Consider the following 27,320-nt stretch of genomic DNA (forward strand, 5'->3'; position numbering starts at 1 on the left):
TTTCCCATCCATATAATATTTTAATTATTTATGTTTTCTATTTTCCTTATTTACTCTCAGAATATAAATTATAACATACTTTTGTTCGTGGAATTTGTCAGTATTACACAGATATAGCATACTCTTAAATATTCAATAGTTCATTGTAGAAATTTATGATAATTTCTTTTATCATTCAATTATTTAGCTGATACTTTGTCAGTATTCACTTTACTTCTGTAAAATCCCAATTCACGATTTTTGTTTTTCTAATTAAGTATGTATTTGATGGGATATAACCATGGGAAAAATGCTTGAGTGGTTAAATTAGTTCAAAACTCCACAAAATAATTGCATTCTACATTTAATTTCTGTTATTTTATAAATTTTCTGTTATTTTATTTATTGATTATATATTATTTTCTACTTATCCTCATAGTCATCTGGAATCTTTTGAATGTCAAATGTCATGCAGTAACATAGAAATTTAGATTTAATGTACCATAATTTTATAATTTTATAGTTCTTGACTCTGCTTTGAAAGACTTAAAATAAAAGTTGTCAATAAGCTTTCTATAAAACCCACAAAACTTCTCTATTTCTGTTTGCTATTTCAACTTACCATGCCCTTGATTTTGGAATGCTGATTCTTCTCAGTAGTTTCACGTTTAAATTATATTTACACAGCAGCATTGCTGACTGAAACTTACACATGCTGTTTATCAATAATGTGGTAGTTTGAATATTCTTGACCCAAGGAGTAACACTATACTGAGATGTGGGTTTGATTGAGTAGCTGTAGATTATGGGAGGATGTGTGTACCTGTGGGGTTTAAGCTTGTGACTACCACACCTAGCTGCAAGAGAGTCTTCTGGCTGCAGTTGGATCAAGATGCAGAACTCTCACTCCTTCTCTAGCACCAATTCTGCCTGGACACTGCCATGCTTTGTGAAATGATGACTATGAAATGAACCTCTGATAACTGTCAGCCAGCCCCAATAAAATGGTGTCCTTTATAAGAGTTCCCTTGATCATGCTCTCTCTTCATGCAGTGGAAACCCTAACTAAGTCAGAAAGTGGTACCAGGGACTAGAATATTGCTGGCCATCCTTTTGTTTTGAGGAATGTGGAGTCTTGGACTCTGTAAATCAGTTTAAATGGGGCTAATAGGCCATATAGGAAAAGGCACAGAAAGCATTTTTCCTGAGTGTATTTTGAACTGTGGCGACCTAGCTCAAATAAATTCAAAGGAGAATTTTAGTATTTGGCCTAGAGACTGTTTTTGTTATATTTTGTTGAACAATAGGGATTTTTTTACCTTTAATGAAGAGTCTTACCGAGGCTAAGTTAAAGAGATCTCCATTAGTTGCATCGACAAAGGAAGTGTCAGAAAAGCAGAGCATAGACTTTGTCCTTTGGTTTATCTCATGAAGATTGTTTTGATTAAGTGTAGCAAAGAGTAAAAGTAACACAAAATTATGGTTCAAGTAATAAAAGGTTACAAGTAAGTAATAAACAGATTAAGGCCGTGGGAAATTTGAGGCAAGATCCCACCCAGTTAAGCTCATTGTTTATGTGTCTGTTATTGAACAAAGAATATTTATATTATGTTAGACGTTATTATCACTTGGTTATTGTTTTCATTTGAACATTTATCTGGAATGAACTACAATTCAGATATGGATGACAACACTAGCCTCTGACCTGGATTTGAGGAATAGTGGCCATGAAAAGATTAGATCAAGGCATGGTAGTAAGTGCCTTTAATCCTAGGGGACAGTCCACCAAATCTCTGAGTTCAAGGTCTGCCTGGTATAGAGAAAGTTACAAGTAGAGCAAAGCCTAGGTCCAGGCATAGTCATACATACCTATAATCCCTACATTCATGAGACAGAGCCCTGTAGATCCTGAGAACAAGGTCAGTCTATACAGCAAGATCCAGGATGGCCCAATATACCTATATTGTAAAGGAATTGGAAAAAAGAAAGCTGGCAATAATAAAATAGAACAAGGGAACCATGTTCCAGCACCAGAAACAGCAGAACTTGGCAACTTTGGGCATGTGGCTCTCGTTTTAGAGTCAAGAATAGAGGAAACTACTGGGACAATTGATGCTGCATAAGTGGAGCTAAGAAATTAATTGTGATTAAAAAGAAACAAGCATCGCTGAGGTAAAATCTTCTGGGAAGTGTTTTCTGTGAGCGCAGAGCTGTGTTCCAAAGATATCCTAGGTTATACTTCATGTTTAACCAGACTTAGTAATGTATAGTAATCACCAAGGTGGGACTAATTTTGATGGCATAAAGGTGTCATGTACAGCAGCTGAGGTGTGGTGCTGTGAAGGGCCAGGGAAGGCTATTGCTGAAGGTGCAGCCGCAGTTGCAGTTGATGGTCCAGAACTGAAGGGGTCATGGAAAAAAGTTTGGACTTGGCATCATGAAGAAAGTCTGTGTGGCTATTGTTGAAGCCTAGTTGAAGCAGAAGGTGCCAGCTAATTTGAGATGCCAGGGCCATGAAATGATTCCTAAGAAAAGCAGCAGTGGTGGCTTGGAGTCCACTAGAGACTAGTGTGATACAGAAGATATGTCAGGAGAAGTGATCCAAGTCGTTTGGAGGAACCCAGAAGATCATGTATGCATCCCCAACACTGGACATGTAAATTTGAAGTTTTCTTGGATACCCCAAGATACTAAAGATGTGAGAGCTATGGGATACCTGCTGAGGAAAGTTAATAATGTGGAATGGAACCAACCTAGGAGTCAGAAGCTCAATCCCATCAACAAAGGTTAAAAGAGAGATATGACAAGTGCTTTTTATATCATACATAGAAATAAAGAGATTGGCATTTGCCCAGCTGGTTTTCTGGTCTTGCTTTGCTCCAGTAGTTTCTCAATATGACATTTTGGAATGGGAATGAATATCATGTGATATTGAAAGTATGTGATCTTCTTTATGACTTTGATTTTATAGGGAATTACAGTTAGGTAATTGCATGATTCTAAGAAGAGATCCTTGGTTTGTCACTATACATACACCTCATTTAGATGTTACTTTCAAACATGGCTAATTTTTTTTGTACAAACTAGCTTTACCTTCATTGTTAGAAATTAAAACTGCGTATGGATAAGTCTATATTCAACCAGATCACAGAGACCTAGGTATTTGGATGTGATTCCTTGCCAGAGTAGCCATGATAGTGAATTTAAATTTCTCTATATCCCCCTTTTGGATTTAAGCTAAAAATCTTAAATTTAACAGTCCAAATGTCCTTATGAAGATCTGTTGACATGATGATCCTTCATGCCTGCTGTGCTAATCATCTGTCCTTCAGCAAATGTCATTTTAGCATAAAGGTTTTCCAATCTGCCAGTCTGATGAATGATTTATCCTTTTTTTAGCCAAGTTTTTTGAGCTGTCCCCATGCAAATAAGAGGGGCATCAGCTTAATTCATCTTCTGCAATTCTATCTTTCTGGTGTCTGAGTCATCACTTCTACCTGACAAGTCTTCTGCCAGGCTCTATCGAAGAATTCTTTCCCCTTCCCATATATCTCACCTTCTACTTCTTGCATAAGCCATAAGCCATAGGCTTTTTAATTGAGAGATGATGCATAGAACAGGATGTTCTCTTTACATTACTCAGTTCAGTTCTTTATTAATTATGATCTAACCCATAGTCTTTCATGCCCTGAGGAAATATAGACAACAGCTCTTCACCAACTAACACATTTCCCTGATTTCTATTCTGATGTTAAAACATCTTTGAAGACTATAGGTTGATCTAAAATTTCAACATCTGTCTCCAATCTAGGATCTCTCAGATAATCTTATAACCCTTTTCCATTTTTAAAGATTCAATCAGATCTTCATGAGTCCACACACAAACTATGCACTTAGGCACATGCATTTCAAGCCAGAGAACCAGAGAATCTGTGAGATTGTAAAGTTTGTAAAATTCATGAGTTCCATCGTTTCCATGTTGATATACATCAAATTATTTAAAATATTTTGTGCTTGTTTTATTTTATTTAGGCAAGAAAATCTTCATATAATAAAGATTGGTTAATCAAATATTTCATTTACTACTTAAATTTATATAGGCTAAGCAACCTTTTCAATATAATTTTCTTTGTTTCTTCTCTTCTGAAAACATGTCCATCATCTGTATTTCTTTTATTGAATATTTTTTATTTACATTTCCAATGTTATCCCCTTCCTGGTTTACCATCCATCAACCTCCTATCCTATCACCCATCCAACTTCTTCTATAAGGGTGTTCCCCCACAAACTATCTATTCCTTCTCACCTCCCTACCATGACATTCCCTTACACTTGGGGGGTCCAGACTTGGCAGGACAAAGGGCTTCTCCTCCCATTGGTGCCCAACAAGGCCATCCTCTGCTGCATATACAGCGGGAGCCATGGGTCTGTCCACATGTACTCTTTGGATGGTGGTTTAGTCCCTGGGAGCTCTGGTTCATTGGTATTGTTGTTCTTATGGAGTTGCAAGCCCCTTCAGCTCCTTCAATCCTTTCTCTAATTCCTCCAATGGGGAACCCATTCTCAGTTCAATGATTGGCTGTAGCATTCGCATCTATATATGTCATGCTCTGGCAGAGCTTCTGAGGAGAAAACTTTATCAGGCTCCTGTCAGCATGCAATTATTGGCATCAGCAATATTTTCTGGGTTTGGTGGCTGTGTGTATATGGGCTGGATCCCCAGGTAGGGCAGGCTCTGAGTGGCCATTCCTTCAGTCTCTGTCCAAATTTTGTCTCGGTATCTCCTGCTGTGATATCTCCCCTTTAAGAAGGAATGAAGCATCAACACTTTAGTCGTCCTTCTTCTTGTGCTTCTTATGGAATGTGGATTCTATCTTGTGTGATCTGAGCTTTTGGACTAATATCCACTTATCAGTGAGTGTATAGCATGTGTGTTCTTTAATGATTGAGTTACCTCACTCAGAATGATATTTTGTAATTCCATCCATTTGCCTATGAATTTCATGAAGTCATTATTTTTAATAGCTGAGTAGTACACAATTGTGTAAATGTACCACATTTTAGATATCTATTTCTCTGTTTAAGGACATCTGGGTTCTTTCCAGCTTATGGCTATTATAAATAAGACTACTATGAACATATTGGAGCATGTGACCTTGTTAGAGGTTGGAGAATCTTTAAGGTATATGCCCAGGAGTACTATAGCTGGGTCCCCAGGTAGTACTATGACCAAGTTTTTAAGGAATTTAGAGACTGATTTCCAGAATGGTTGTACAAGTTTGCAATTCCACCAACAATGGAGGAGTGTTCTTCTTTCTCCACATCCTCACCAGCATCTGTGGTCACCTGAGTTTTTGATCTTAGCTACCCTGAGGTGGAATCTGAGGGCTGTTTTAATTTGCATTCCCTTGATGACTAAGAATGTTGAACATTTTTTTAAGGTACTTCTCAGCTATTCGATATTCCTCAGTTGAGAAAATTTTCTTTAGCTCTGTACCCCATTTTTAAATAGGGTTATTTGATTCGCTGGAGTCTAATTTCTTGAGTTTTTTATATATATTGGATATTAGCCCTGTACCTTATGTAGTATTAGTAAAGATCTTTTTCCAATCTGTGGGTTTCCATTTTGTCCTAAGGAAGCTTTGCAATTTTACGAGGTCCCATTTGTCAATTCTATATCTTAGAGCATAAGCCATTGGTGTTATGTTCAGGAAATTTTCTCCAGTATCCATATGTTCAAGGCTTTTCCCAGCTTTCTCTCTTGTTTTTTTTGTTTGTTTGTTCGTTTTTTTGTTTTGTTTTTTTGTTTTTTTGGGGGGGATTGTTTGTTTTTTGTTTTTAATTTATTTTTCTTGGATATTTTTAATTTACATTTCAAATGATATTTCCTTTCCCGATTTCCCATTCTTAAGCCACCTATCCAATCTCCGTAGCCCTTCTTCTCTAAGGGTGTTCCCCCTTTCAAATCACCCTCCTTCCCACTCCCCAGTCTGATATTCCCCTCCACTAGGGGTTCTATCCTTGGCAGGACCAAACGCTTCTCCCATTGGTGCTGAACAAGGCCATCCTTTGCTACATATGCAGCTGGAGCTAAGGATCTGTGCATGTGTATCCTTTGGAGAGTACTTTAGTCCCTGGGTGCTCTGGTTGGTTGGTATTGTTGTCCTTATAATTGGGTGTATCTGGTTTTATGTGGTGGTCCTTGATCCACTTGGACTTGAGCTTTGTACAGGGCTTTATGGATTGATTTGTATTCTTCTATATGTTGACCTCCAGTTGAACCCACACCATTTGTTGAAAGTATTATCATTTAGCTACTGGATGGTTTGGGTCCTTTGACAAAGATCAAGTGACCATAGATACATGGGTTCATTTCTGGGTCTTCAATTCTTTTCCATTGATCTACCTTCCTGTCTCTGTACTAGTACCATACAGTTTTTTGTCATTATTGCTCTGTAATACAGCTTGAGGTCAGAGATGGTGATTCCCCCAGAAGTTCTTTTATTGTTTAGGATAGTTTTCACTATGCTTGGTTTTTTATTATTCCAAATTAATTTACAATTTGTTCTTTCTAACTCAATGAATTATTGAGTTGGAATTTTGATGTGGATTGCATTGAATCTGTATACTGCTTTAGGCAAGATGGTTGTTTTACAATATTAATTCTGCCAATCTATGAGCATGGGACATTTTTCCATCTTCTGAGATTTTCAATTTCTTTCTTCAGAGACTTGAAGTCCTTCTCATACAGATTTTTCACTTGCTTGATTAGAGTCACACAGAGGTATGTTATATTACTTGTGACTATTGAGAAGGGTGTTGGTTCCCTAAGTTCTTTCGAAGTCTGTTTATCTTTTGAGTAGAGGAAGGCTGCTGATTTGTTTGACTTAATTTTATACCCAGCCAGTTTGCTGAAGTTGTATATCAGGTTTAGTAGTTTTCTGGGGGAACTTTTGGGGTCATGTAAGTATGCTATCATATCATCTGCAAATAGTGATATTTTGACTTCTTCCTTTTCAATCTGTATCCCCTTGGTTTCCTTTTGTTGTCTGATTGCTCTGGCTAGGACTTCGAGGACTATATTGAATAAGTAGGGAAAGAGTGCACAGCCTTTTCTAGTCCTTGATTTTAGTGGGATTGCTTCAAGTTTCTCTCCATTTACTTTGTTTTTGTGACTGGTTTGTTGTTTATTGCTTTTACTCTTTTTAGGTATGGACCTTGAATTCCTGATCGTTCCAAGACTTTTAACATGAAGTGGTATTAAAAGTTGTCGAATTCTTTCTCAGCATCTAATGAGATGACCATGTGATTTTTTTCTTTCTTTGAGTTTGATTATGAAGTGGGTTACATTGATGGATTTCTGTATATTGGACATCTGCATCACTGGGGTGAAGCCTACTTAATCATGATGGATAATCACTTTGATGTGTTCTTGGATTTGGTTTGTGAGAATTTAATTTAGTATTTTTGCATAGATATTCATAAGGGATTGGTCTGAAGTTCTGTTTCTTTGTTGGGTCTTTGTGTGGTATAAATATAAAGATAGTTTTGGTTTTAAAGAAGGAATTGGGTAGTATTCCTCCTGTTTCTATTTTGTGGAAAAGTTTCAACAATATTGTTATTATGTCTTCTTTGAAGGTTTTATAGAATTCTCCACTAAACCCATCTGGTCTTGGGAATTTTTTTTTTGTGTTGGGAGAGTTTCAATATCTGCTTCTATTTCTTTAAGAGTTTTGGGACTGTTTAGATGGTTTACTTGATCCTGATTTAACTTTGGTACATGTTATCTGTCTAGAAAATTGTCCATTTCATCCAGATTTTCAAGTTTTGTTCAATATAGGCTTTTGTAGTAGGATCTGATGATTGTTTTTAATTTCCTCTGATTCTGTTGTTATGTCTCCCTTTTCATTTCTGATTTTGTTAATTTGGATACTGTCTCTGGCTCAGTTCATCTATCTAGTTGATTTTCTCAAAGAATGAGTTCTTTGTTTTGTTGTTTCTTTGTACAGTTCTTTTTGTTTCTATTTGGTTTTTTCAGCCTTCAGTTTGATTGTTTCTTCCCAAGTACTCCTTTTGGATGAATTTGCTTCTTTTTGTTCTAGAGCTTTTAAATATGCTGTCAAGCTGCTAGTGTATGCTCCCTCCAGTGTCTTTAATGGAGCCTCAGAGCTAAGAGTTTTTCCTCTCAGACTGCTTTCTCTGTGTCCGAAAGTTTGGGTATGTTAGGCCTTCGTTATCATTAAATTTCTAAATAATCTTTAATTTCTTTCATTGACCAAGTTATCATTGAGTAGAGCATTGTTCAACAACCATGTGTATGTGGGCTTTCTGTCATTTCTGTTGTTATTAAAGACCAGCCTCAGTCCGTGGTGATGTGATATGATGCGTGGAATTACTTCAATCTTCTTGTATCTGTTGAGGCCTGTTTTGTGACCAATTATATGATCAATTTCAGAGAAGGAACTATGAAGTCCTGAGAAAAGGTATATTCTTTTGTTTTAGAATGAAGTGTTCTATAGATATCTGTTACATCCATTTGGTTCATAACTTCTGTTAGTTTCTCTGTTTCTCTGTTTAGTTTCTGTTTCCATGATCTGAACATTGCTAAGAGTGGGATGTAGAAATCTCACACTATTATAATGTGATGGGCATTATGTGCTTTGAGCTTTTATAAGTTTTCTTTTATGAATATAGGTGCCTTTGCATTTGGAGCTTAGATATTCAAGATTGAGAATTCATCTTGGTGAATTTTTCCTTTGATGAATATGAAGTGTCCTTCCTTATCTTTTTTGATAACCTTTGGTTGAAAGTTGATTTAAATCAATATTAGAATGGTTAATTGAGCTTGTTTCTTGGGACAATTTGCTTGGAAAATTGTTTTCCAGGCTTTTTCTCTGAGGTAGAGTCTGCTTTGTCACTGAGGTGTGTTTTGTATATGTAGCAAAATGTTGGGTCCTCTCCATATTCAGTCTGTTAGTCTATGTCCTTTTATGGGGAATTGAGTCCATTGATATTAAGAGATAGTAAGGAATAGTGGTTGTTTCCTGTTACTTTTGTTGTTAGAGCTGGAATTATGTATGTGGGTGTCTCTTCTTTGGGTTTTGGTGCAAGGAGATTACTTTCTTGCTTTTTCTAGGGTGTAGTTTCCCTCCTTTTTTTTTTTTTGCAGTTTTCCATCTATTATCCTTTGTAGGGCTGGATTTGTAGAAAGATATTGTGCAAATTTGGTTTTGTCATGGAATATCTTGGTTTCGCCATCTATGTTAATTGAAAGTTTAGCTGGCTATAATTGTCTGAGGTGGCATTTGTGTTCCTTTAGTGTCTGTATGACATCTGCCTAGAATCTTCTGTCTTTAATCTCTGTTGAGAAGTCTGCTGTACTTCTTATAGGTCTGCCTTTATATGTTTCTTGACATTTTCCCCTTACTGCTTTTAATATTATTTCTTTGTTTTGTGCATTTGGTATTTTGCCTATTATGTGACATGAGGAAATTTTTTTCTGGTTCAATGTATTTGAAATTTGTAGGCTTCTTTTATGCTTATGGGCATCTCTTTCTTTAAGTTAGGGAAGTTTTCTTTTATAATTTTGTTGAAGATACGTAATGGACCTTTAATTTGGAAATCTTTACTATTTTCTATACCTATTATCCTTAGGTTTGATCTCATTTTGTTCTGGATTTCCTGCAGGTTTTAGGCTAGGAGCTTTTCATGCTTTATATTTTCTTTGATGGGTTGGTCAATGTTTTTTATGGTATTTTTCTGTCCCTGATATTCTCTCTGCTATCTCATATAATGTTGGTGATGCTTGTGTCTATGTCTCCTAATCTCTTTCCTAGGTTTTCTATCTCCATGGTTGTCTACCTTTATGATTTCTTTATTGCTTCTATTTCCATTTTTAGATCCTGGATGGTTTTGTTCAATTCTTTACCTGTTTGGTTGTATTTTCCTATAATACTTTAAGAGATTTTGTGTTTCCTCTTTAAGGGCTTCTATTTGTCTACTTGTGTTGTCCTATATTTATTTAAGGGAATTTTTTATGTCCTTCTTAAAGTATTCTCTCATCATGACGAGATGTGATTTTAAATCCATATCTTGGTTTTCTGGAATGTTCAAATATGCATTATTTGCTTTGGTGGGCTAACTGGGCTCTGATGATGCCAAGTAGTCTTGGTTTCTGTTGCTCACATTCCTGTGCTTGCTTCATGCCACGTGGTTTTCTCTAGTGTTAGCTGGTCTTGCTGTCTCTGACAGTGGCTTGACCTTCTGGTAAGCCTGTGTGTCAGTACTCCTGAAGACAGGCTTTCTTCCTGTGGGATCTGGGTACAGGGATCTGTATCACAGGGACAACTCTGGGCACAAGCAGAAGCAGTAAGGTTCCTGTTCCAGACTTTTCCTGTGTTCCTGTATTCAGGGGGCTCTAGCTGGGTTCGTCTTGGGCCAGGAATATGAGCAGAAATGGTCTCCTCCGTGCTTTCAGGATTTTTCACTCTTCTGAGAGGTCAGTTCTCTCCCAGGGGATCTGGGTACAGAGAACAAGAGGACCAGGTCAGCACTAGGAGCAGGTGGAAACCAGAAGCATCCTGCTACAGACTGGTCCTGGGTTTCTGGATTCTGAGGGCTCCAGGAAGGTCCCACAAGTGGTGGTGTTACCTCTAATCTCAGGTCTGTCAGTGCTCCTGGCAACTTGCTTTCAGCTGTGGGTGAAGGCAGAGACCAGAGGGATCCTATCCTTGACTGCTCCTAAGTTCCCGTGTCCAGAGGGCTCCTGGTGGGTTCCTTTTGGGCCAGTAATTTTAGCAGAAGTGGTGGTCTCCCCTGACCTCTCAGGACTGTCCACACTTCTAAGAGTCCAGCTCTCTCTCCCACAGAATCGGGGTACAGAGAGTTGTGAGACTGGGTCAGTTCCCCATCATCTGTATTCTAAACTGGCTTCAATTTTACAGTTTTCCTGACTGGCTCCTTAGTGGTAGACTTACAGATGTTTGTTACCTTGCCTAACACCAAAACAAACAAACAAAATTCCAACATTTATAATAAATAAGATAAAATGAGATTACATTGTTTCATTCTAGCTACTTAGGAAAAAAGTCATAGAAGTTTCAATTTAAAAGGAAAAAATGTTCAATGTTTGATTTGTTGGAATGTGTTAAACATGAACATGTATATGTGTGTCTGTTTGTGTGTGTTTGTATATGTTATATGCACACATGAGCATGTTTGACTATATAGAAAAATTAAATATTTTCATATATCCTTTTAGGAAAGATGGATCAAAAGAACCAATAGTGGAAATGAGAACAGAGGATGAAAGAATCACTAACCATGAAGACGGGAGTCCAGTAAATGAGCCAAATGAAACCACACCACTAACAGAACCTGAGTATGTAGCTACAAATGCTCGCATGTGGGGAGAAGTAAGAGTAAAGTAGTGAAAGATTTTAACTAATTGTAATATCAATAGTATCATTTTTATTAAGGGAAATATTTTGTGATTTTTATTAAATGTTGTTTGACTCTTAAAGGCCTTTTTAAAATATTTCCCTTGAAAGTGTGATTTCTTACACTTTAAAATATAACTGAATTTTACTAAAATACATAGGTGTCAGGAAATCCTTTGCTACACTGAATATTGATAAACCTTGCAATATGCCTGGTTTATTATTAAAGAAATTATTTTTCTTACACTAATTTAACCATGTTCTTTAATTATTTCATAAACAAATCTTATATAATTTATTTAATACCTAGTGTCTGTCATCTTCCCAGTCTTGTCATTATCTTTCCCCTGTTTAACTACTTTTATTGGATCTATGATCCTATTTCGTTTTCAGATTGACTGGATTTTAAACATGTGCCTTCTTGTGACCAGGCATTTTACTCTCCTTTGGAATTTAATGGACTCATCAATGATTATACAACAGAATTAATTTTGCCCCATAATTCATCAGGAATCAATAGTTTAGCAGGACAATATATTGCCTGTTATAGCTTGCCTCTAATCCATGACAGACTTTTGATAATCTCAGAATTGTTCTGGACCAAGTCAGACAGCTATCTTCTTATCAAATCAAATGGTCAAAATTGCCAAAAGAAAACATTTAAAAATGTATTTTAAGTTAATTTTCTTTTCACTCCTCTTGTGTTATGTTCTATGAGTCTTCGAATGGTTGATACTAATATATTTCAGCATCTTGAGCATCTCTGAGACTCTGGATTAACCACAACTCATGTAAAGAAGGATTAAAACATGTTTTTAAGTATAGAAAAACAGATATTTAGTATAAAAACTTTAAAATTTAGCCAAATATCAATAATACATTCAAGTTTGAGACTTAATAGATTCTCAGCCTCCATTTTTAAAACAATTTATAATACCAGGAATGGATATCTTTTTATGGATCACATTTCAAATCCAGTAAGGCCTAAACTCCACTCTAGAGGTCATGCCACCTTGACTAGCAGGTTAGTGCTGTCTCTCATAGGATTCACTGCCAGGCAAGTCCTTTGGCCCCTCACTCTCTCTTCTCTTTGTCTTCTGCAGTATTGAGCTCCTTTCTTTCTGACTAACTACACCAAACCTCACTGATTTTCATAATTAATTTTAACATAATTGCTTAGATATTTATGAAAAAATTCTTATTATCCTCAGTCATAAATATAGCCCAAGTTGCAAGTAAGTTCGGAGGAAATAAATTAGCAATTTACTTCTTCTCTATAATGATAAAATTAAATATGGCTGAAGTTGTATTTGTGAATATTTAGATATAGTCACTTTATCGAGGGAGGAAGTATTATTTCCCAAGAAAGCATACATCAGACAGACCACTGAATTAATGAATGTTACAATAGATGTAAAATGGAGAATTATCATTCAATCTTGTCAAATTAAAATTTAGTGAACCGACCTCAAATTCAGAGATAAAGAAACAAGGACATGAAGTGGTGGTTCAGTGTTTAAGATCAGTTGTTCCTCTTATTGAGGTCCCAGGTTCTGTTCTCAGCCAGCACCCATATGATTCCTCTCAATGCTCTACAATTCCAGTTCCAGGAATCATTGCACATTTTTCTGGCCCCTGTTAGAATGGGAGACACAAGCAGAGATACAGACAGGCAAACCATCGGTTGTGAAAAAACAATGTGTTTCTTTGTCAGAACCAGAAACAACTTGCACAATGCATTTATGAGTGATATAAAATAAGAAAAATAATCTGAAAAGACCAAAGAAACATATATGTAAAGTAAAATATAAGAAACGATTTCCTAAATAACACTAGTCTCTGTCAATTTCCAAATAATATTAACTCACATAATTTTTAAGTGAATGCAGTGGTGTACCAACCATAAATTGGTATTCCTTTAAGAATTATTAGAGATGATAAGGTAGTGGACACAGATCAGAATTCAGACTCTAAATAATTCATAACAACTTTACTTTTAATTTAAACTGAATATCAAATCTAAATTAACCCATGATAAACAATTAAATTCACCTATATTCACAAATACTTCATTTCATATACACTTTGCTGTTCATTACATTTTTAATTGGAAATAAAAATTATTTTATATTAGGCTACTGTGCAATAAATTATGTAATTACTTAAAAGATAATTCCTCAAACATTACATAAATGAACATTATACAAACTGAGTAGTTTGAGTTTCAAAATATGTTCTTTGATACATATAAATCCATAACAATAAAGGAAAAAAGGAGACTATGAATTTAAGAGAGAGGAAAGGAACTGTAAGAGAGGTCTAGGAGGAAGGACTAAAGAGGAGAAAATGTAGTTATATTATTATCTCAATGAATAAAATAAGTGTTAAAATAAGTTTGTGTCTTTCTCTGTAATAAATATAGCAGGCTTCACTCAACAATTTTTTTTTTGAAATGGTGAGAAGCAGGTTTTAAATTATATACCTAGTATTTGAGTTTGCTATCTCTGTTAATTTGCAGAAAATTGCCTTTAAAAGAAGAAAATGGAAAAGAAGTTTTAAATGCAGAAACTATAGAAATTAAAGTGTCTAATGACATCATCCAGTCTAAAGAAGATGACATCAAGGCATAACCACAAGTTTCAGCAACTCGGTCAGCACCACAAGGAGTATTTGGATTGCAGTGACACTATGACCAAAACTATTCCATTGACCTTAATTTCTAGGGAAAAGTCTAGCTTGGAATAGCTTGTACACATATACATACGATCAACCCCTCCTGCCACAGCCCATTTCCTTCTGTTATTGTGGTGATGGTGGTTATTTTGTTAAGAATTCGGTATAAAGGCTTGATTGGCACCAATTTTAGGGTTTCGGTTTCATTCTATAATTGAAGTACTGCAATTTCTTAGATGGCTAAAGTGCTTTTTCTTTTTTGTCTTCTGTGACACCAACAAATACATTTCTCTCTAAAACATTAGGTTGTAATGGAAGGCAGAGCGAAAGCATTGTGAGCTAAATGTGTAGGAAGTGTGTGAGAGCACTGCATGTTTAAGATTCTTGTCTTGGGCAAACACTCTTGTGGGGGCTTTCAGACTAAGACAAAGGCACATCCGGGGAATTTCAGGGAACCCAGGCTTGAAAGAGCCAATCAGTTACCTTTCGCAGATATTAGAAATTGAAAAATCATTGGAGAACTCTTTCGACTTATGGCCACATTGCGTTTTCAACATTGATCTTAGGTATATTGATACCAGGACAAAATTGTTACACATTCGAAAGAAGCTTAGTTGTGTGTAAAATTAGAGTAGAAAGATTCCTAAATCTCTTTTTATGTATACCATATTCACTCACCATGGATTACACAAAAAGTAAATGTATTACACGTAAAAATGGTATTGATTTCTGCCCTCAGCTTCAAATAAAGTGAATTTAAATGGGAAAATATCAATATGATGTCTTGATATATTTATAAATACATGATTATTTTTATTTATAAAATAATTTATCAAGAATGAGGTTGTTTTCAAGTACTTCAACTCATTTTAGATATATTTTGGTGTATTGCTTTAGATGATCGTTAATATTATGTGTCCCTCATTAAGTGAAAGTGGCTACTAGACTATAAAATTATGTGTTAAACATATTTAATTTAACATACAAATGTGCCAGAAAAAAACCTGAACAATTGAAACACTACTAATGTTTTTAAAACATTGCATTCTAAAATCCATTTAAAACCTACTTCAAGAATTTTGATAAACAGCTATGGTTGAAGCAACCATTTAACAATTCAACATAAAGTTTCTAATATTACATGTTAAGTATTATATAAGAATATATTAGTTACTAACAAGCTATGCAAACTCCCTGAGGTCAAAGTCTGAATTTTGATTTAACTTATGAGAAACAAACAAACAAAATACCACATTTGTGGCTATCAGTATACATAGGTTAGGGGCAGGGGTTTGAAGATTTCTTAAGTCAGAGTCTAGAAAGTTTCTAAAAACTCCCTCCTCCTCACAACCTTTGGTGTCTGGTTATCAAGTAAACAGCTTCAACATTAATGTGTTGGAGAATACATTCTAATAGCTTATTGAAGGAATGCTTTTAACAATGCAGGTGGATATGCTCTTATACAATCTCTCTTCATATGTACCTTCACGAAAATATAATAAAATAGTAATGCCACTCCAAAATACTTTTATTTATAAAATGCTTGTTTATCATCCAAGGAGAGCCCGTGTATGCTGTTCTTCACATGCTAGTTGTCAACTAGACTAAGTGTTCCCAACTGCATGCTAAGGCGCTGTTATAGCCACAGTGCTTTGCTGGAAATTCAGGACTAACAATTAATACGGGGACCTCTTTGCTGCTCATCATGACATATTCTGAAGAGAGAGGGAGAGAGGAAAACACACACACCACACACACACACACACACACACACACACACACACACACACACACACAGATCTGTGCCTGTTTGAGAATAAGAACAGTGTCTAAAATAAGTCAACAGACCAGTTTAACCCTTTGACCAGTGTGGCGATAACACATGTTCTTGACAGATTTGCCTGGGGTGTTTAGCTTATGTTTGTCTGGTTAACTGGCTTCCTTTGTAAAATGTACTTCATTATGCTTGTTTTGTTTTGTATCAAACGTGCTAAAACTAGTCAGAATACTTGAATTTGTTTGTTTGTGTAAAGTGAACAGGCTTAGTGGTGTCTATGAAGCAATAGCCATGAACACTGACGTTTTGTTTTGTTTTTTCCTGGATAGAACCACATGGGTTTGAACTAATGATATTAAAATAATTTGTATGACTGATAAAGCGATTTCGCATGTTTAGAATTGTCATGTTTGTGCTATACGACAAGAACAGAGAAATCAGACGAAAAATATTTGTTTGTGTTTTCTCAATTTGAAACTTTAATTTTATCATAGCTTCAGATTTTATATGTAAAGAAACCAAATTATATATAATTAAATTTCTTGTCCATCTTATGGAGCCATTAGGTAACTTTGGATAGATACTGCACATGGTATCAATTGTCTAGGAGATGCTCAATCAAAATCATCCTTGAAATTGATACCCTGCAATAACAATATATTGATTTGGAAAACATTTAAAATTTCAAAGAAATTCTCTTAATTATACAATTTGCAAAGTCTCTAAATGAGAAAAGTATTATCTAACATTCTTAACTCATGGGTAATCCTGAAATTATCTTTTATTTTTAATCCTGTTTTAGTCTAAAAAATTAATGTACCTTTAACTATCTGAGAGTCCACTTATATGTTATGATACAATACCCACTGGAAAAATTTAATTATTATTAAGTTAATTTGAACTTTGTAACAATTAAAACAAAGAGGCAAATAAATGTAACGTTAGGAACATTTAAAAACTACAGTCTCTATTTGACATCATATAAGAGGAAATTTTAACATTTGAATTTAATGCATATTTTATTTTTAAAACTGGCACAAATGAGTGTATCAAAGTAATTTTCAATTATTTTAAATTGAGTTAGTAATGGTGATTTCAACAGGTTAATTTATGATTTTGTGATAATAAGCATTACTGCTCTATTTATACTAATCTCTAACATTAAGTCTTTAAAACATTTATTTTTAATAGTAATACATAAACCAACATTTTCTAAGGGTTTTTGATCCAACAGATGTCATATGAATTTCAGTCTTTGAGTTAAGCATATATATAAATAAAAAAGATATTACTAATGAACTGAATTACAAGTTCCAGCAACTAATTGTATATTGAAATCATCTTAATTCTCTGAATAGTCAACAGGTATCTGTGCCTTTATATTAGTATGACATTCTGTTAAGGAAAAATTACAGCTACTCTCGCTGTTTATATGTTTTAATCAAACATGTGACACTAAATCGACAGTGTTTACATTCAGTGAAAATAACTTAAACACAACCTCTTTTCCTTAGACATAAAATCCAAGCCAAAAAAAATATGTATACACTTAACTCTACTTTAATTTATGACAAAAAGTACTTCAGTCCATCTATAAGATACTTTAATTTGTTCTATATTGTATTTCTAGATGATAAGTCCATATTGAGAAAACTGTGACATTAGCCCTAAGAAACACAAGAGATGCTACTTAGAAACAGGGCAATCACTTGAGTCCTCAGTGTTGCTGTTGACAATATTAACTGTCCATATGATGACAAGAAAAACAAAAATCAAAATGTCTATAATTCAAGCAGTCAAAGAAGTTTAAATTTACATTTTTAATTTAAGAAATATTGGTGTAGCATATAATAATTTTTTAATTAAATTATTTTTCATGGATTATGATAGAGATTCTTAGTTTAATTTCCTCATGTACTTTTCCTTCAGATGGATTGTTTTTTAGCAATTCATGAGAGGTGAAAATCAATTTTAAATGAGAGGTTTCTTATTTATGTCAAATTTTCTTCTCTTAACACTTTGGAATATCCTACCGAAAACGTAAATAGCATATAGATATATTTACATATGCTGAAATTGAATTGTGGTTGGTTAAGAAATCAAATTTAAACACAGATGTTAAATTATTTAAGATAAAATTATATATATGGTCTTAATAATATTCTAATATGAAACAACTGTATGTATAAATGAAAATATTATAAAGGGCCTAGCAATAGTAAATGGTAAGTACATGTAATTTTCTTCCAGGCTTCACCATTCTTTTTATTTATTTTATTTTATTTTATTTCTGTTCACCCATGTAGATGCAGCTATTTTAACAATATTACTAAAATAATAAATCTCTCCCTTTATATAATAATCTCTGAATTTTATATTATATATAATGGTAAATATTTATTTGGTAACACATTTAACATTCTTAAAAATGCTTCCTTATTAACGTATTCATTTATAATATTTTTAAATCAATTAGTTCATTCTGTCCCTTTAATCGTCTTGATTTTTCAAAACAATTTTTTGGGTTAGAGATCAGGCATTGTTCGTGATTATTATTAATAGATATTATATATCCTACCTTTTTCTTTTATGATTTTAAAGCCCATATCACTTTGTGTATAATTTTAGCCTTGCATGGAAGAGAATAAGTAAAGCAATGATGTTTGGAATGTTTCTGCCACATCCAAATAGAAAAGATGAGGAAAAGAGAAATTAAACTATAAGACAGATGAACTTTTTATTTGGAAGGTATGGTATACAGAAATGCCTGATCAAGGAATAGAAACATTATAAGCAAATGTTAGCACCAATAATGGCAGAGAAAGGAAATACCCTAATGGAATCTAGAAGACCACCCGAACACCGAGATATGGTGTAATTCAATTTGCAAATGAGATGTTTAAGCTAACGACATACTGCTGTAAAATTATGATATCGTTAAAAATAAAAACAAGTGTCTGCATCTTCAAAAAATGTTGTTGGTTTAGGATTTTCCTCTAACCCCTGTGAAAACTAAATCAACATGGAAATAAACTATTTTAAGAAACTCTTACATTTGAGGGTATGTGAATCCTAAAGTCTAATCAGTAATAATAAAACATGCAGTCATTTATCTTCTTTAACTTATACCTTCCATTCAAATTCTGTATTCTTAACTATCCTGTTTTCTTATTATTTCGATATAGTATGTCCCTATGAAATGCTGTACATATATATATGTCTAAACTGTAAAAAGTATACTGCAAATGTTGAAGTTTTGTATTTATGAAAGACATTGAAAGTATGGCTTATGGTATTTCAAAATTGTCACTCTTCACCATTTGTATATTAATAGTAAAGATACTTTTACTTTAATAAAGTGTCAAATTTTATGCTTTTCTAAAAATATATCAGTAGTGAGAGAGCTTGTAATTAACAAAATTTTAGTGTCTAGAACTTACAAATGTATTACTGTGTAGCCAGAAGAAGAATTGTTCTTGCCTTTTTGTATCATTTTGAATCACAGAATTATGGCCTAAAAACAGCACCCATATCAGAAAAAATAAACAATTTCCGTAGAGACATGAAATACTAGCTTCATTAGCATGGGAAATAGGTTTTTGTTGTTTGGATCTACTTCATGCTGAAAGTTTATTTCATATTATTACATTTAAAAGGAGGGTATTGAAATAGAAAGTTAATCTATACATATATCACATTTTTTTTACTTTTTGATATTAAAACTCATTTTCATTAGTATTTGATTTTAGTCTTGCAAAGTTTGTTGCTACAATAAAGTATTACCAACATGACTTCATAAACAGAAGCTTAAAAAATTTGACACCAGTAGACATGTCAAAGTAAAAATGGTAATGCCTATGTATCACGAACCATATACAAGGAACTACAGGAAATTAGGGAATGTTGAGTGCGGTAGAAATCACTTTCCTAGTACAGAAAACACCAATTAGATTTTCCTGTACCAAACAGTTGGCCCGATAGAGATATAGAGATACAAGAAACCTTATACAGACTGACCAGAATATATTTTGGAGTGTGTGTGTGCGTGTGTGTGTGTGTGTGTGTGTGTGTGTGTGTGTGTGTGTGTGTGTGTGTGTTTGTGAGCTATTAAGATAAGTAAATGATGTCAGGATGTCATGTATTTAAAAGACAGCATGTCAGGAGGAATATATAAGGGTTGAAAGAAACAGGAGAAATGTAATTATATTATAATTAATATAAATATTGATGCATTTGATATATATATATATATATAAACATAAGGAGGGTTCATTGATGTACTTTATCATCTCAGGTCTAGCTATGATAATGGTTGTCTCTTGACAGGAGGGCTAAGAATGTGGTAGTTTTTCTATTTACCAAGAAGCACAAAATTGGTCCTCAGTTTACCTAGGAATATCCACTGCAGTAGTCTGCAGTACCAGCTGAGGACTGCCACAGCAGGACAGATAAACTAGCCAGTGTGAATGAGGGAAATCTGTCAAAAGTCAGTAGCTTTTGCTTTTATGTCTTTTCTTTTAACTTTTGGGACTCAGGTTTACAATGGTTCTTCAGACATTAAATGATCTAGAATTGCAATCACTCTTTCCTCTTCAAATAGTCCAATCAGGAAAACAAAACCCTGCTATCTGTGTCCAGTTTTTGTATTTTACCTGATTGCAGATATACTCCGCTCGATGACCACAATGAGCCATCATGCACACAGATGATTGTGTGAACTTCAGAACAGGTAAGAACTCAGATACGGAGTTAGAAAAATCTGTACTCAATGTCTTGTTGCTCAATGTCATGTTCTAGATTTGAACATGTTATATAGAAATTTATTCTATAACTTGGGTGAAAGTTTCTGGCTCTAATGCATATATTATTCATCCTGAAGAGCTCACTAATATATTTACTGATCAACGTTTGTTAATTTCATCAATTGCTGTTTACAGCACAGCAAAGAAAACTGATTTTGAGTCTCCTGCCTGCTGTCTTTGAACATTAATTCTGATATGAGATTGTTTTCGGCAGTGATCTATGTAGCTGCTTGAAACATCAATCTGAAATGAAATGGTTTTTTGAAATACTTGCTTTCATTATTCGACATCAATTTTGCTACATTGGCATTCATTTTCACCACATTTTGGCTACTTGCTTCCAAAAAGGAGCATAAGAAATAGAAACCCAAAGTACAAATTCATTAGGTCCCCTTGTGCTTCAGGCTTGCAATGTACACTTGATTTACAAAAGACATACATATGAGTAGGCCCACTGCTGAGGAGAGAATGCTTCTCAGCTGTACAATGATCATTTATCTTCATTGTCCCATCTCCTAAGCCCACATTCCATTGGAATACAATGAAAACAAATATGACGGCTGGAAATCTTAGTCACATTCAGGAGCTGCTTGTTCTATTTGTCACGGGCAGTAAGTTCCACAAAGTTTCTTCAAATAAGGTATTCTTTGTCTTTAGGCACTAAAGCACTCTAAAGGATTCAATAATTGTCCCCTGACCTTCAGTTTGGCCTCTTCACTCCTAGAAGCATGAAAAGGATGACAGAAATGCTAGTCTGCTACTGTATTTAGAGATATCTTAAGGTTGCCAGTTCCAGTTTTATTTATTGATGCTACTGCATTCATGTATTATCATTGTGTTTAAAAATCACAATGATTTGAATGTCTTAAAACCCAGCCATTACACCTCTCAGATCTCTGCTTCCTTCAACACACCTCTTCTTCTGATGGGGATTTGAGATTCCTTACTTTAGATGAAAGACTTTAGCGATCGTTTAATGCCCACTTTGAAGGCACAGTATATTTTCTCACAGTATATTTAACCGGACCTGTAAAACTATTTTTTAATTATATTTATGATTGGATGTGAACACATTTTGAGAAGTCATTATTTGCCAACTCTAGTTCTAACAGGGAACGGAAAACACATTAAGTTCATGAATCACATTCCCTTTTACCCTATTGTTTTTATTAAATTTATTTATTTATTCACGTTACAATCCAATATCAGCTTTTCCTCTCCTTCCAGTACTCCCTTAAGTAAGCTTTCCATTCATTCCCCTTAAAGGAGTAATCCCCCTCTGTCAAAAGTTTTATCTAAACATATATTACTTATGGAATCCAAACTCTGAACATCTCAGGAATATTGACTTTAAATAAAAGGAATCCTTAGAAAACTAATAGTATTATAAAAAAAATTGGTCATAGGTTGTACCTTTTAGAATTCTATGATGATAAATAGAGCATCATAAATTCATGAGGGGAAAGTTTCAACAGGAGTGTTGTGTGTAGGGAAGACAAATAAGAGTCAAACCAGTTACTTCATTGTGAAGTCTCCTCCTTATTTTCAATATGCTATTATCAGTCTACCATGTTGCCCCAATTTTCAGTGTGCATTTTTTCATGAACTGTGGAAAGATGCTATATTTCAGTAACATCATTAGTCTTAAAATTTTTACTTGTGTTTGATGGAGATGTTTAAAACACAAAGAAAATTCCCAGCCAGAGGAGGATTAATTACTATGTGGCAAGGATGACAGATTCTAGGAATGCCTTTCAGTGATTCACCACAAATTCATCTGACACTAATCAGTAGGCTCAGGTAGAAAGTCTTTATCGTAGTAGGTAAATACAGATGTAATATATGAATGGCTACACATATCTGTGCATATTTGTGTATTGTTAATCCAGTTGTGAAACAACACTATTAAAATAACCTACATATATTTTAAATATATATTATAATAGCATATGATATAAATAATTATGAAAATCTATTAGCCTAAATACCCAGTACAGAAGTTTATGGAAGGGTGTTTATAACATGATCCTTTAATATCTAGGGAGTATTCATCAGGCTGAAAAGAATTGATTTGCATAATCATCTTCCTTGTTTTCATGATGGAGTGTTAAGAAACTTCCAAGATTAATTTTTCAGTCACTGATTACTTCCAAAGAGAAAATATGTGGTTTGTAATGAGAGGAGATTATAACTGTGTTTTGCCTCCTACTGTCAAGAGTTTAGACAGAGAACACTAATTGAAATACACATGTTTATAATAACCTGTGTTTCTTAGAGTTTCTAATTACTCATCTCCTGATTTCCGCCTTACAATACCCTATAGATTTTAAATTGAAAATGCATGTGATATTTTTCAGCTATAAATTTCTGCATGAAGGGACCAGTAAATTTGACTTAATGAACAAAATATGTAAGATTTATTTAAACAGTTTATAAATTATCAGGCCTTTTTTTCTTTATATAAAAAACAACATTTATATTGGTGAGAGTTCTGCCTAAATTAGAAAAGAATGCTTCATGTTGCTAATGGACTGTTCTGTGTGTGCCAGTTCTGTCAGTATGGTGGATAATGATACTTAGAAATGTTCTTCAGCTTATTGATCTTCTACTTATAGTTCCATCAGCTTTCAGAGTAGCATTGGATGCTGGCCCTCAGTTGCTATATCTCTCTTTCTCATACTTCAATTTTACTATTTTTTGTATTTAAGCATTCATATTAGGGTTGTTATGTCTTCTGCATCAATTCTCCTTCTTTATTATGTATGTGTCAATTCTTTCCTTAGTTATTATGTCTTCCTCTTTATTTGAGATTCTCAATTACTTGTAATACTAACTAAAATTAAAACCATTGACATGATCAAAACGATGACATTGAGAATTATCAGCTGAATAAAAACTTTTCTGAAAATGTTTTCCAGTAGATAATCAATGAAAACATTCTGAAAATGTTCTCCAAACATGACAGAAACAGTGAGCATAAGAATCCACAGCATCTGTGACTACTATATGCATAACACCTGCAAAAGATCAAGCCAGCTAAAAGTAAAATATATATGTAGGAGGCATTCACAAATTCTACCCCAGGCTGAGGATTTACTCGTAGTTAATAGCTATTAAGAGAAGCAGAGTCAGTTTTCCTTAAGGGTTCAGTCCTGAGTAGGTTGCTCATGTCCCATGGTATAGTCCTACAACTGCCCAGATAATGGAATCATTAAGTAGTCTAAACAGATTTTAAAAAAAGTGAGTGATCAAATATGGGAAGGAAAGAGGCGTGAGAAAAAGGGAAAGGAAGATGAGTAGACTAGATTCAATCAAAATATATTTGTTATACATATGAAATCCTCAATGGATAATAGATAAGTAGGGAGACACACAGAGAGAGAGAGAGAGAGAGAGAGAGAGAGAGAGAGAGAGAGAGACAGACAGAGACAGAGACAGAGACAGAGACAGAGAGACAGAGAGAGACAGAGAAAGAGACAGAGAGACAGAGACAGACAGAGACAGACAGAGACAGAGACAGAGAGACAGAGACAGAGAGAATAAATGGGAGAAAAGGGGGGGAAGAAAGAAAGGACAAGCCCAGGTTCAGGGTAGTGAGGGAGGACATACAAAATGAAAGAAGTTAGGAATTACACTGTTCTAGGAGTGGTAACATTAGATTCTTTTCTAAAGTCCATGACCTCACTATTCCTGAGGAAGCTGGCTAGGTTTCCCAGTACCAGGCATTGTCTCCCTCCTGAGTTGGCCTTAAGTACAATTAGACAGCTATTACTTGCCACAGACATGTGAGTATCATTTATTATACCTTTATATCTTGCCATGGTGATAATTGTCATAGATCAAAGGTGATTCAGCTGGGTAGGGCTGTGTAATTGCTTCCTTTGGCAGCTTGCGCAGTATTTTATAGAAACATTAATGTAGGCTACAGTGAAGAGGCTTTCAAGTAAGGAAAAGTTTGAGTCATCAGAATCCTGTGTCCTAAGTAAATGCCATCATCAGTAGTATGGGCCCGCCCACCCCACCCCCTCAGCCTTGAATAGGGAACCAATAAGTATATTGTTTGGAGAGTTACTTGGGATACACTCACTGGTCATTCAAACAGTGGGTTATTAGTAGTAGTACTGAGGTTTTTTTTGTCAATGGTTCTTCTGAGGAACATTGTCAGTTCACGTGTCTTAACTTTAAGATATCATTGTACTAATATATAAGTTTAGCCACCATCCTCCTCAAAGAAGCCCCTCTTTACATCCAGATAGAGATAATCATAGAAAACAACAACTGAACAAATTTGGGACTACAGACACAATGGATATATCTACATTATTTCTCCTGAATGAATGATTCAGAAACTCTATTGGAAGGGAGGAAGTACCTAGGGGAGGCACAAAACCTGGACCCCTACAGTGAACTGTTTGTACTGGAAAGAATACAAAACCATGATGAGAAAAATGAAAATATCAATGGACATGTTAATATGAAAAAGTGAAAAGTTTATAAGATCACAAAGAAATACAGGCAACTAATGACTTTTGTGGGAAATAGAAAAACTGCATTTGTTTATATTTGTGATATAGATATATACATGTACACAAACACACACACAAACATGCACACAAACACCACACACATACATACATACATACATACATACATACATACATATATATGAATAAAAATAATTTAAAAAGGATTACAAATTTTAGAATTGAGGACATTTAAGTATTCAAAGGAAGCTTAATTGAGATCAACTGGAAGGAGAAGGAAGAAGAGAAAGGGATGTAATTCAGAAAAAGGGAAGTGTGTCAGAGGTTATTTGGAATTAATAGATGAATTAATTCTCTGGACTGCTTCAATGTTTTCAGTTTGAATTGTACACGAACTGACCTTAGTGCATACATGAAGGTGAACTATGTAGTTTGTCATTTATTCATTAAGGAAATGCACAATATGGTCATTCTGAACCAACAGAACAAAATAAATTCTGTGTACTTTCTATAAAACAAACAATAATTTTCCTATTAAAATAATGCTTACACTTTGAAGACATATACATGATTTTTATGAACCATTCACATTGTTTCTGGATGCATCCAAAGAGGTACTGATGTAATAATGTCTCCAAAATTAATGTGCAATGTAGTTCTACTTTTATAGCTTTTATAGTCTTGGTTTTATATGTTCCATAGAAAGGTCGGTTTTTGACAAAATATTTAATATTTACTTTTGATGCTTTAATTATTTTGTATAAAAGCAATCTAAATAATAAATTTCAATATTTTAGAATCAATTGCATAAGGTTTACATTTCGATATGAAACCAAATGACAATAAAAATATAAATTAAAAGATTGAAGAAGTACTATTGAGCTAAATTATAGGTAAGTGTATAGATACCAAATGAATCATAATTAACTCTTCAAATTTGTTCCTTGCATTTACAGTTAACCATGACCAGAAACTAAATAGTTTGTTCTTTAAATATAGTCAAATGGAATATATGTTTGGATTTTAGGGGGAATTTTATTGTGACTTGTTGAAAAATTAGAACATAAATAATAAAGATTTTTTAACCTTTGTTTGAAAGTTTGACTGCAAGCTGGTAAAACCGCTTTGGAAATCAATCTGGCATTTCCTCAGAAAATTGGAAATAGTTCTAGCTGAAGACCCAGATATACCACTACTGGGCATATATCCAAAAGATGCTCCAACATATAAGAAGGACACATGCTCCACTATATTCATAGCAGCCTTATTTATAATAGCCAGAAGCTGGAAACAACCCAGATGCCCTTCAACAGAGGAATGAGTACAGAAAATGTGTTACATCTACACAATGGAGTACTAATCAGCTATTAAAAGCAATGACTTCATGAAATTGTTAGTCAAATGGATAAAACCAGAAAATGTCATCCTGAATGAAGTACAGATACAAAAGAACACACACGGTATGTTTTCACTCATAAGTGTATATTAGCCGAAAAGCTCAGAATACCTGTGAAACAATCGACATTCCATATGGAGCTTAAGGTGAGGAAGAACAAAGCATGAATGCTTCAATCCTACAGAGAAGTGGGGAACAAAATAATCACAGGAGGAAGAGGAAGGGATCTGGGAGGGAGAGAGAAGGGGAGAAGGGGGCCAGAGTCAAGTATTGGAGAGGACAGGAGAGAAGTAAAGGGTCAGAGCATTGAATAGAAATGTGCAGCAGGATGAGAGGGGGAACTGGGAGTAGCCACTAGAAAGCCCCAGGTGCCATGTAAGAGAGAGGCTCACAGGACCCAACTAGGATGGCTTTAGTTGAAATACTCAACAATGCAGGGCTAGAACTTGTAGAGACCACCTCCTTTAGACAGGCACAACACCCAGTAAAAGGATGGGGTCACACACACTTCTCAAAGATTTTAACCCAAAAACGTTCCTGTCCAAAGGAAAAACAGGGACAAAAATGGAAGAGAGACTAAAGGAAAGGCCACCCAGAGACTACCCCACCTAGGGATCCATTTTGTCTGCAGATACCAAACCCTGACACTATTGCTGATGTGAAGAAGCATTTGATGACCGGAGCCTGGTATGACTGTTCCCTGAGAGGTTCTACCAGCACCTGATACATGCAGATGCAGATACTCATAGCCATTCATAAGACTGAGCCTGG

At 34.6% G+C, this 27,320-nt stretch overlaps 1 protein-coding gene across 1 annotated transcript in view; it reads left to right on the forward strand.

Annotated features, from left to right (window-relative positions):
• Ncam2 (neural cell adhesion molecule 2) overlaps positions 1-19,251 on the forward strand; it is a 494,596-nt gene extending 475,345 nt beyond the window's left edge. Inside the window, 2 exon segments of the mRNA NM_203409.2 lie at positions 11,240-11,359; positions 13,936-19,251. Of these exon segments, the coding sequence (NP_981954.2) occupies positions 11,240-11,359; positions 13,936-14,047 (232 nt within the window). The 3' untranslated portion in view covers positions 14,048-19,251.
• The last annotated feature ends 8,069 nt before the right edge of the window (positions 19,252-27,320 follow it).

The sequence above is a fragment of the Rattus norvegicus genome, chromosome 11, assembly GCF_021556685.1.
Source record: "Rattus norvegicus strain SHRSP/BbbUtx chromosome 11, alternate assembly SHRSP_T2T, whole genome shotgun sequence".
Classification (NCBI taxonomy): Eukaryota; Metazoa; Chordata; class Mammalia; order Rodentia; family Muridae; genus Rattus; species Rattus norvegicus.